The 12,251-nt window shown below is 42.9% G+C and overlaps 1 protein-coding gene across 9 annotated transcripts in view; it reads right to left on the bottom strand.

Annotated features, from left to right (window-relative positions):
• dpf3 (D4, zinc and double PHD fingers, family 3) overlaps positions 1 to 9,012 on the bottom strand; it is a 163,359-nt gene extending 154,347 nt beyond the window's left edge. For 6 of the 9 annotated variants that reach the window (XR_001171452.3, XR_004223836.1, XM_012967894.3 and 3 more), the window contains exon 1: positions 8,912 to 9,012. Coding sequence is in view for 5 of the 9 variants with exons in the window: in XM_012967894.3 (XP_012823348.1) it covers positions 8,912 to 8,943 (32 nt within the window). In the remaining 4 variants the exon portion in view is untranslated. 9 annotated transcript variants of the gene reach the window in all.
• Positions 9,013 to 12,251: the final 3,239 nt, after the last annotated feature.

Below are 12,251 nucleotides of genomic sequence, written 5' to 3'. Positions count from 1 at the left end.
ATACCTGCTATCCCACAGTCGCAGTCCCTTCCCAGAGGCTATTATCCTACTTTATTTAGTAAAAAGCATTAAAAAGGAAGCTAGAAAGCAGATTTACTTTTAAACAAGACATTTGTGTATATTTTGGTGCAAAGAATTAGATATACAGAGTAATATGTCAGTGACTTGTACAACAATAATCTACCATTTAGGCTACATTTAGAAACTCTTGCCAGAAGAAGAGATTTATGTGAACCTTAGCTACTAACTGTATTATTTCTGTATCACGCTTAAAAAAAATATGAATTTCTCATTGTTTTCTTTTGGCTAACTTTAATCTAAACTCCCACAAAAGATCTTATAAACCAGGACACTGGCCTGAAAACCATATAGCTATCCAAAATAAATTCCATTCATGGACATCTGCCAGTATACAATGTATGGGATCACTAACATATTATCTTCACTGAAAATACCAGCAAGTGCCAGAAGTTCCTATACCCTTGGTTCTGGATTGCACCATATAATTCAACTGGGCAGCATACTGATTACCAGAAGTACCCTCAAGTTTTGCTGCTTTTCTCACTACATTTGTGAAAAGCATCACATGTGCCATTGTCTCAATCAAGGTATTAGAAACGGTTTCACACAGTGCATGTCAGACTATGGATGCAGCCCACTAATGGCAGCCTGGAACTACCACCCGGTTCAGGCCACCAGTAATTCCAGGGTTTCTTTGCATCCATGCATGCAATTGCACATAATTCTTCAGCACCGGCTGGGCGGGTGCATTACTATATATAGACACTCTCTCTCTGTCTCATTATGGGAAAAAAAAGTAATTCAGTACACCAACATGTTTATTTTTTCCCCTGTGGTATTGGATAAACATATTTATTTCTAAATGGACTAACATAACACTTATGTTCTTGGTAAAAGAGTCACTTTTATCATTATTGGTGTATTTATTGTTACAATTACATTACATTTAAAGTATAACCACTGACAAACAACTAATACTAATGATAAATAATGTCATTTAACAATCTGAAAAGATAATATATACAGTATAGTAAATAAAGTACCCCCTATTGTAAAATATAAGGATATTATAAATCACCAAGTGTTTGGTGACTTTGAGTCAGTGAGTCATGTGAGTCATGTGACAAAAAATACATCACTAAGCTCCGATTATAACTGATGACATGACTAAGTTCCGTTTATAAGGATATAATTTACATGATATTCATGGCTCTTGTGTATTACTTATAAATATTAGACTGTTTGTTATTACTAGGGCCCCTTTACACCACTGACAGCAATCTATTCCTAATTATTTACATATTTACTGAATGCATTCGCTTATACAGAGCAATGTTCCAACAAAAAGCAGAAGTAAAAGAGTTACAATGTAAAAAAAAAAAAAAAAAAATATATATATATATATATATATATATATATATATATATATACGATTGCTATGTGCATACCCCATGCATGTGCATGTGAGGGGGATGTGTTAACTAATGATGGGATGTGCTCTAATGGAGCACACTACTTCCTATAGTGAGAGTTAACCTTTATTGTACCTCATTGATTGGCTTTATTATTTAGGTACGAGCCATGCAGAGATACACAATGGGATTACAAGCAAACCCCCCCACCCCTGAAGCATTGACTCTGTCACACTTGGAGGCAATAATGAATTGGTTAAGGCATGCTTGTTCAGCCCAATGTGAACAGTCCTCTTCCTTTATTCTGCTATGTGGTGATGCCAGTGCACAACCAAAGGAGTAGAAAAGTGCAAGTGCGTTATTTTACCCATACATTGCATTTGGCATCCAAATAAGTTTTTTGTACTTAGCTGTCAAAGAAAAAGTTTTGTACTATTTCATTTGCCATTCAAACAACTTACATAGAGCCCCATAGATTGTTCTTTATTTTTAACACCAATTCTCTGTTTTTGAAGACAGGGGCAGGCCACCAATGCAGAGAAACAGACCCTCGTTCTACTTCTACCTTCTTTACCTTGGCTACAAGCTGCCATCAGCAGAACATTCAGCGCCCTTTTTCTCAGCTGACTTTATGTTTATGTCATTATTATTTAATACGCCTCGTTATAGAGCTTTGGGAAATATCCTTGGGCTTCAAGAAAATAAGTAATAAAACCAATTCTAATTAAAGGCAGACTGCTGTGGCAGAGAAAGATTTCGGTTCCTCACAATGGACAGCGGGTCCCCAGAGTTCCCCCATGCACCAAGCAGTCTGAAGAGCGTTCTGCTTTTTATTAAAGAAGGCGCACAGCTCCCTAACAAGAACAGAGCTCAGAAGATCGAAAAGGTGACAAATCTCAGGCTGCCAATTCCAGTGCTATCTGTTTTCTGACAGCCCGAGCCATTCAGCCAAATCAAATGCCAATCACACTCCCTTTCCCTGAAAAGCCAACCATGCACCTTCTCCCCCTTCACATCCTAGAAGGGACAATGGAAATGCGATCAGCTCACTCCCATTAGAAAGAAAGCCAGCCAGACAAAAAATTCCCAGCGCAAGAGGCACAGTATTGGTTTCATTATGGCAGCGATTTGGAAAAAAAAAACAACACAAGCAGCATTGTAAATTCTGCATAACATTACCCACTTAACTTTTTTCACCAGGACGTTATCGGATATTCACTGTTATTTCCTGTCTGCTCCTAAGTGTATGGAATGAGCAGGGGGCATGATCGCAGCTTAGCACATACAAATAGGGTTATGTTGCACAAAATATGTTGTGAATAAGGCAAATTCTCCTGGGAAACATTGTAGAGATAAATATACAGTAAATAGGATGAGTGGCATCCAGCACAGGAGAGTGATTTTGGTATAGATTTGCAACCACAAGCAAATATTGTATGGTGAGTGATCCTAAAGATTCCCTTGATTTTGACACTACAACTGTTCTTTGTGATCAAAATGTTTTGGGCCTCATAGATGACCTAGTCATCAAGGTGCTACACATGAAAATTTGTTGTAAAATTTACAAATTTCTTTTATAGTTCAACCAACAGCAAGCTTTGCTTTAGAATAAATCCCATATATATAAGTTCTGTATGCACTGTTTATAAATTTATGTTAGAGTCCTACACCGGATTGGGTACCTATGTAATTCTGTCAAAACAGGTGGGTTTCAGGCAAAAAAAGCCCTGATCCCAATGTGTGGGTGGTCCATAGGCATCTAACTTTGGTCCTCGAGTAAGGTTCAGGCATAAAAAAAAAAAAAGAAAAAATATCTTCTGTACCTGGGTGCTCAGTGGCCAGCATGTTGGAGGCTGATGGGCAGATGCTGGTTGGAGTTGGTTAGTGGGTCTAGTTAGTAAACAATGCAGGTCCAAGTCTCTAGTGTACGTCACTAGTAGTTATACTTGAATGTATTCTCCAAAGTTTGTACCTGAATTTCATGAAATGTATAGGAACAAAGCTAAGCAAATCTACCAAAATTGTGTAGAGAAGGGAATACATATTAATAATTCATGAGATCTTATTTTACTATATTGGAACCAACTCATTCTCCCCCACCACTTACTCACATATCCTGCTACTGAAGTCTAGGTTCACTGGGTGGCACAGGGGCGTGGAGTGTGGGTGGCGAGTGGCCGGGGTTTCCATGGAAAAAAAAAACATAAAATGGCATATAGAAACCGCTTGCACCTTCACACTTTAGCATCTAGCCAGATTGATTCCTTTAAGCCAATTAATTAAACTCAAGGATGCATGATGCAGTGCTCAGCACTAAAGACATCAGGGAATATTGTACTTTACACCTGCTATTAACCAAGTACTAAGTCCATGTTCCCACTGCCCTTGTGCACTATGTTTTTTTTGTACCAACAAAAGTTCACGTAAAATAAAGGGTGTAAAAGGAGGCTCCATGCCCCTCCTGTGTGACACATATAATGACAGGGAGGCAATTTACACAATAATAGTGAAAGCTCTACAGCTACAAAACTTAAAATGTTTGGGTAAATGTTTCATGGTATGCTGCATGGATCTTTGTACTTTGCACACTCTAAAACTGGCCATACATGGTAAGATCTGTTCGCTTGGAGAGGTCACCAAGTGAGAGGATTTTCTCCCGATATCCCCATCTACGGGTTGGCGATATTGGGCTAATTCATAGTTACATAGTACATAAACAGCGGGATATAGGTGCAGTTGGATCAGAGGCCACATCAATGAGCTAATGTGGTCCCCGATCCGATGGAAAAATCAAACCTGTCCGATTAAGATCTGCCCGATTTCAGTCCAGATGTCAGTTGGGCGGGCGCATTGTTCATGTCCATACACAGTCAGATAAGCTGCCAAATCAATCTAAGGGACCAAATAAGGCCCTCTGTGTCCTGATAAATAGATTCCACAAGATAAAGTAAAGCTCAGTGAGTTCAGGAATAAGGAAATAATCCCTGCATGCACACCTGAACCTGCATTTGTATCTGAGGTACAGGGGGCACAAAAACCTAAAGCATATTCACAGACACTATAAAACTATAGAGGATTTCTATATGTCACTTCTGGGCAGTATGCTAATGCATGACTGTGTGTCTGGGCAGAGCAAGTCTTGCTACAGGTCTAATTCTGCCATTGTTTGAGATGCCCACTGTGGATCAGTTGTGCACCAGTCTGGCACTCATTTTGTCAAGCAAATGGATTTCTGTGTGGCTGTCCTGCAGGTCCAGTAGAAGCTATTAGGGTCTGCACAGAAGAGAAATGAGCAAAACACTTTAATTGCATCACAGAAAGGGTTTAATGGCCATGCCAATGAGGCTTGTTAAAATAAAGAATTCCTATGGGGCTGCGTAGGTTTGTGTCGTTAGTCTAAATCTATTGGTTGCCAGGATTATAGCTCTGGGGAATTCATGTGGGAGTTAGCATGAAAGATAATTATACTTTTTCGGGAGGGAAGAGGGACACAATTAAAAATAAAGAGAACGTATAACCTTCAAAGATTGAATGTGTGTCACAAAGCTTCAAATGTACATGAGCAACGGTAGTTACATTTTTAATGTAACCCAGCTATGTTAGTTGGTGACCCTTGAGATGATTTGATACTACAGCTCCCAGCAACCCCTAGGAGACATTGGCTTAACTTCAACATTAGAGGAGCTAGATATATGCAAGAATTGTCAACCCTGCCAACTGCAATACTATCTCATGTAGACCATTCCACTGGTTATATATTAACTTGCATAATGTCACAAGGAGCTGCTGTAATAATTAGAGGCACCCCTTTTCCTGGAATGATATACCCCAAATATAAAAATACGCCTAGCAATTACTCATCCTGTAGTATGATCAGTAGTAACTCCATCATGTTGGCAACACATACTTCTGTAGCCAGCAGACATACTTGCGATGACAAATGCCACTTTGCATAAATTCCACAGAGGAATCCCTGTTCTGCCATCCTGAATCAGAAATATCCCTTCTGATAGGTTACCCCTTGCATGGCCTCAGATGCACAGATTAGATTAAACTGCAAATTGCAGGTCCCCTTACTCTGTTCTGATAAATAACAAATGCCCCATCTCACTGGCTACCCCTTGCCTGAGGTAACCCAGCTATGATTACCTCAGGCAATAGAGGCCTAATAACAAACGCTCCATCTCACTGGCTACCCCTGACCTCAATATAAAAGCACCCCTAGTTATTCCCACTTGTTCTCTCTTTCACAGTCCGGTCCAATAACTCGCCAATCCCTTCCTGCCTAACTTTCCATATAATATATTAATATGGCCAACAGGTACCCTTGCCCTTGCAGAAACAATAACATATTCTGTTCCCTGAGAGCATCTGCTTGGGTCCGACTCTCTAGCACTCCCTCACACCCCCATCCAAAATAACCCCTATGACGTGATTTGTTGGTATGTAACACACAAATATACCTTCAGTTAAATCAGATCGCTAATAGCGTCCGGCAGGTATCCCATAAACTAGCGCCTCCAGTAGCCAATATATATTGCATCCTTGGCACGATTCTCAGATGTGCCCCACTGCCCCCCCATATTTACCCAATGGCATCACCTTCCCGGTGGGCACACTCCCATACGTAGCGCCCCTCATTGCCATCAGCTGAACCACAGAACAAAGCTCTGCCCACTGCTAATCAGCACCATCCCCCACTGTCCGGCCGTCTGCGGGAAATTACAATTCAGCAACAGTTGGAAAGATGTGTGTTAGACTAGACTCGTCATTACTGACAATACAGCCATTTGATAACATGATAATATGTTATTAGTCGTTGAATCTACCTTTTCTCCTTAAGAAGCACCTGTGATGCGGGAGCCCAGACAAATGCCCTCTATGCCCTTCATTAAGCAACCCCTGCCACCTATAACCCTCTTACAGCACTGACACTGGCACTTTACTAACGTATCATTACTTTGCTATACCTGAACTCTAAACGCATCATTACTTCTATACCTGCACCCTAAATCCATCATTACTTTGCTATACCTGCACCCTAAATCCATCTTTACTTTGCTATACCTGCACCCTAAATCCATCGTTACTTTGCTATACCTGCACCCTAAATGCATCGTTACTTTGCTATACCTGCACCCTAAATCCATCGTTACTTTGCTATACCTGCACCCTAAATCCATCTTTACTTTGCTATACCTGCACCCTAAATCCATCGTTACTTTGCTATACCTGCACCCTAAATGCATCGTTATTCTGCTATACATGCACCATAATTACATCATTACTTTACTATACCTGCTACCTAAATGCATCGTTACTTTGCTATACCTGCACCCTAAATGCATCGTTACTTTGCTATACCTGCACCCTAAATCCATCGTTACTTTGCTATACCTGCACCCTAAATCCATCTTTACTTTGCTATACCTGCACCCTAAATCCATCGTTACTTTGCTATACCTGCACCCTAAATGCATCGTTACTTTGCTATACCTGCACCCTAAATCCATCGTTACTTTGCTATACCTGCACCCTAAATCCATCTTTACTTTGCTATACCTGCACCCTAAATCCATCGTTACTTTGCTATACCTGCACCCTAAATGCATCGTTATTCTGCTATACATGCACCATAATTACATCATTACTTTACTATACCTGCTACCTAAATGCATCGTTACTTTGCTATACCTGCACCCTAAATGCATCGTTATTCTGCTATACATGCACCATAATTACATCATTACTTTACTATACCTGCTACCTAAATGCATCGTTACTTTACTATACCTGCTACATAAATCCATCGTTACTTTGCTATACCTGCTACCTAAACCCATCGTTACTCTGCTATACCTGCACCCTAATTTCATCATTACTTTGCTATACCTGCACCCTAATTACATCATTACTTTACTATACCTGCTACCTAAATGCATCGTTACTCTGCTATATGTGCTCCCTAAATCCATCGTTACTCTGCTATACCTGCACCCTAACTACATCATTACTTTACTATAACTGCACCTTAAATGCATCCTTACTCTGCTATACCTGAACCCTAAATGCATGATTACTGCTATACCTGAACCCTAAATGCATGGTTACTCTGCTATACCTGCACCCTAACTACATCATTACTTTACTATAACTGCATTTTAAATGCATCGTTACTCTGCTATACATGAACCCTAAATGCATGATTACTGCTATAACTGCACCCTAAATGCATGATTACTGCTATACCTGCACCCTAAATGCATAGTTACTCTGCTATACCTGCACCCTAAATCCAACATTTCTGCTTTACCTGCACCTTAAATCCATCGTTACTGCTATACCTGCACCCTAAATGCATATTACTCTGCTATACCTGCACCCTAAATCCAACATTTCTGCTTTACCTGCACCCTAAATCCATCGTTACTGCTATACCTGCATCGTTACTGGGCTATTCCTGCACCCTAAACGCATCATTACTTTACTATATTTGCACCCTATAGGCATCATTACTCTGCTATTCTACAACTAAAGCAGGCGAAAAGCATCATTGCCCTGCTGTACCAGCCACCAAAAAGCATCATTACTCTTGTACACAAGACACCCTAAAACACCATTTCTCTGTTATACACGCCACCCTTAAAGCATCAGTACTCTGCTGTACCTACAGGTATCATCATGCTACTATAAGGCATCCTAAAAAGCACCATTTCTCTGCTACACCTGCACCCTAAAAGCTAAATAACCGTGTCATCACTGGCACTCACGCCAAACACGCCTCCTGTGCTATAAGTGGCACCCAGATAGCACCCTCACTAGGATAAAGCAAGGGAACCAAAGTATCTTTACTCTGGCATAGCTGGCACCCAGTAACCACGCTTGCTCTAATACAACAGGTATCATAGGCACATCCTTACTCTGTTGTACCTGGAACCCCGAAATCCGCAGACTCTTCCATTCCTGACTCCCCGATACCATAATTACTGTGCAACGGCTATCACCTCAAAATCGCCCTTTGTCTGCCACGCTGGCTCTCCAAACTCTAATCTCTATTACCCGGCCATGCCTGTGACACCCCAAAAGCACCCTTACGGTACCAGGCTTGGCACCCCACATGCCACCCGCTGCGCTGCTTCTCACAAAGGTCTGGCTTCTACCCGGGACGCCCCGCTCGGTTAGGTACCCGGTGCGCAGTAAGTGCCCAGTTGCCTCAAGCTGGCACATTCCCAGCCGTACCCACAGCGCACAAGGCAGAGCGCAACACCCGTCAGGCGCCCGTACCACAGTAGCAAGTGCAGGGAAAGAATAAAGAGAGTAGGCATAAAGGCTGCCAGTGCCCGGGTAGCGAGTCAGTGCCTGGAGCTGCGCCCGGTGCATTCGGGAGTCGCACTTGTCTCCACACAAGCTCCGCACCAGCCGAGAAAGGCGCCTTTTTTTCATATGGAAACACGCGGATTCTGCCCATTTCTACTCACGGTTTCAGTGGGTTGTGAATGACAGTCGCCATCTTGCTACAATGTAACTGAATATTGTCTGTCTCGGAGTTCTGAAGGTTCGTTGCGGGTGGGGGGAGAGGGACGAGCCAATAGGAATGAGGGTTACCGGCGCGCCAGCCAATCGCGAAGCTGAAGGCGTGGCATGGAAGGGGTGTTCTGCGAGGTATTAGGGAGCTGTCAAAGAACCAGAGGTCACTCCCTTGGGTGGCCGGACAGAGAGCAGTGAGGGGAGGTGGAGACAACCCCTTAGTTGCTGCTGCTGGAGAAGTGAGCGGTGCAATGCAAAGTCTGGGCACGGATCTGGAACCTGTGGCGGCTCAACAGCTGCTAATGAACTACGACTCCCAGTAAGCCTAACAAGACCCAAACATCCTGGCAATGGTAGTTCAGTAACAAGCTGTAAATGCACTGCCTTCTTCTGCGCAAGTTGTTCCAGAAGGGAAGGAGTTAAGGCAGTCTAGGCCATGTCTGGACACTTTTCAGGAGGTGGGGAGCAATTAAATTGGCACTGAGTTGCACTGCCTGCTAGCTCTGGCCAAATGGCAGCTGATGGCTTGCTGTGTGCAGCCTGGACTCCTGCCACTTCATCAAAGCTCAGTCCCTGCATGTGCCCTGACATTTAATAGGATGCCCAGAGCCAGCCTCCACCTATCTGCTTTATCTTCTCTAATTTCCTCATAGGGGCTCTTTGGCACTGCTGATATATGAGCTAAGCACCCTCCTCCCACCTCTGCCCCCTGGTATTTCTCAGTGTCAGCTAATCTCCTGCAGTCAGTGCACCGGCTTCATGATGCTCAGGGAGGTCACTTATTGCTGTTACTGCAAAATAAGGTGACCTCAGTGCATGTAACCCCAGCCACCCCGTTGCTTAGCAATGTGGCTCTCCTACAGCACTTTTAAAGCTGTAACGTCGTTTCTCCACCACTTGCCCTTTGCAATATGCCAAGAGGGGAACCGCAAGGCGTTCGGGTTGTAAATCCAGTTTGCAGTTTTGTAGTCAGCGCAAGAGAAGCTAATCACTTAATAGCCCTTGTGTGGGATTACTGCTTCTGCTCCATAGCAATCCCTGGTATCCAGACGGGAATGCAACTGGTCACATCTAATCTTCCTCAGCCGGCGCAGCGCTCGGTTAGCGACGTGCACAGACAATGTAGCGACCGACGCAATCCTGAAGTCTCCTGTGGCTTTCACTCCTTACGTTAGGGGCAGTGCTGCAGCTGAACAACTGCCACGTTGTTATTGAACTACAACTACCACCATCCATTGAGAGTTGTAGTTTAACAATATCGGGATGGCTGCAGGTTAGAAACCTTGACTTACAGTTACACTTGAATACTGCTTGTTACTATGGCCTTGTTACAAGACTCCTTCAACAGCTTGCTCTACTACACTTAAGGTGCAGTAATACTTGTATATGTTTCCATTGGGTAACTCTGCATGAAGGACAACCATCGGAAATGTATTTTCTCGGTTGGGTCTCATCCCTGCAAAGATTTGGGACCCCTGTGTCTTCCTTAACAGTATAAAATAATCCCAGCCATGACTGGCCCCCCTACAGTTCTAACCCCTGATGGTTGCTGTGGAAGCATAGACAAGCAATAAGAAAAAGGCAATTGTACAGTACACTGTGTGGCTGTACACAGTCTTACTTAACTTCATAGCATACAACAATACATGGCAAAATGATGCCAAAACTGCGTGTCAGCTTCATTCATATTTTAGTGTAGGGGCTTTATGTTCAGTTTGAACATAAGCTGTGTACTGGAAGATGCATGCAAGCAAAACTACCATTGTATTCCTGTATACCTTTGCATTTATTATTGCTGTCCCTTTAAGGGTGAGTAGCAAGCTGATTGCTTGTGGAGGGGAGAGGAAATGCTACTGTATGGAACTTAGAGAAGAACTGAGGCAAATCTAGAAAGCACATTTTCCATAAGGATTGGGGCCAAATAGGAGTGTTTTATTGTGGCACTGAAATGGAAACAATGCTTGTGGTTTTGCTCTATGGCCACAGGCAGACAAATAAGTGTCAGATGGGATCACTACGCAGCCAGTCTACTTTGATGGCCCTATCCCAAATTAGTCTTTCCAGGGTGTGACTGGCAGCATCTCAGGGGCACCCCAGCTGGCACACCTTTGCTATGCCCCTAGCCCTTATCCACTGGCAGTCTTCACAGTACGGCAGCTGCAGCCAGCTCCCTACCAGATAAGGCTACACGTGACAGCACCATGTTGGAGACTTTGGCAACTGTTTTACTTTTGCCATTTTAATTCTGTCTACTCATACTTCTTCCAATAAAGCTATCACATGCTGCTAAACCTGGGTGGGACTCGTATTGCCCGTGGGTCAGCAGAACAGCAGGATCACGCATCTCTTTCTAGACCTGCCATTGTATAGCCACCTTTAGCTGAAAGCCTCACTTTTCTAACTGTCACTATTAAATAGGTCAGATGAATACTTAGTGAGAAAGTAAAATTTAACGTGGAGACGTGTAAACAGGAGAGGAAGCAAAACTTGATGGACTTGTGTCTTTTTCTCAGCTTAACTTAACTTAGGGGCAGATTTATCAAAGTGTTAATTTAGAGCTCACCATAGTAAAAATCATCCACTTATCTCATCAGCAGGTACAGCCAGGAAGAAATGGTGGCAATCCTAGTATTTAATGAAAGATAATGCAGAAAAGGGCAACTAAGCTGGTAAAGTGTATGGAAGAGCTCAGTTGTGAGGAAAGGCTGGCCCAGCTGGAATTGTTTACACTGAAGAGGCTCTTAAAGGGGGATATAATGATGTATAAATATATAAAGGAACCATACAATTAACTCTCTTTATTCTTATTTGCCAGTAGTTCTTTCCATAGGACACAAGAGGAGCCATTTTTTATATGCCAGGCAAGCTGCAAAGTGCAAAAACAGATGCAATCCACTATGTATTTGTACCATGCTCTGTGTGATAAATTAATTGCTGCAGGTTTCTGCACTGCAAATTAAAGCGCAGAGACCTGCATATGCCCCCTTCAAAAGGGGCAGGGGGGGGGGTCATATCTGCGGGTGCAGTCCAGAGTGGAGCCCTGTACTTAACGCTTGCCTTATTTCAGGCAGTAGGCACTGGGGAGTTTTGCACCTGCTGTGCTCTGCAGCTCATGCTGGATTCAGCTGTAAAGCAGGACACTGCCCCTGCTGCAAACCCAAGTCTTAAGGGACATACTTTTGTGCACTCGTGGCAGGGGCAGTTGTGAATTACCCTTAAAGGTATCCCCTTATATCAGGGAGGTTTCATATTAAAGTGCAAAAAATAATTTTTACAGTAAGAATCATGAAG

This window comes from Xenopus tropicalis, chromosome 8 (genome assembly GCF_000004195.4).
Source record: "Xenopus tropicalis strain Nigerian chromosome 8, UCB_Xtro_10.0, whole genome shotgun sequence".
Lineage (NCBI taxonomy): Eukaryota > Metazoa > Chordata > Amphibia > Anura > Pipidae > Xenopus > Xenopus tropicalis.
The sequence above is the reverse complement of the archived record's forward strand: the minus strand, read 5'-3'. Positions and strand labels throughout refer to the sequence as shown.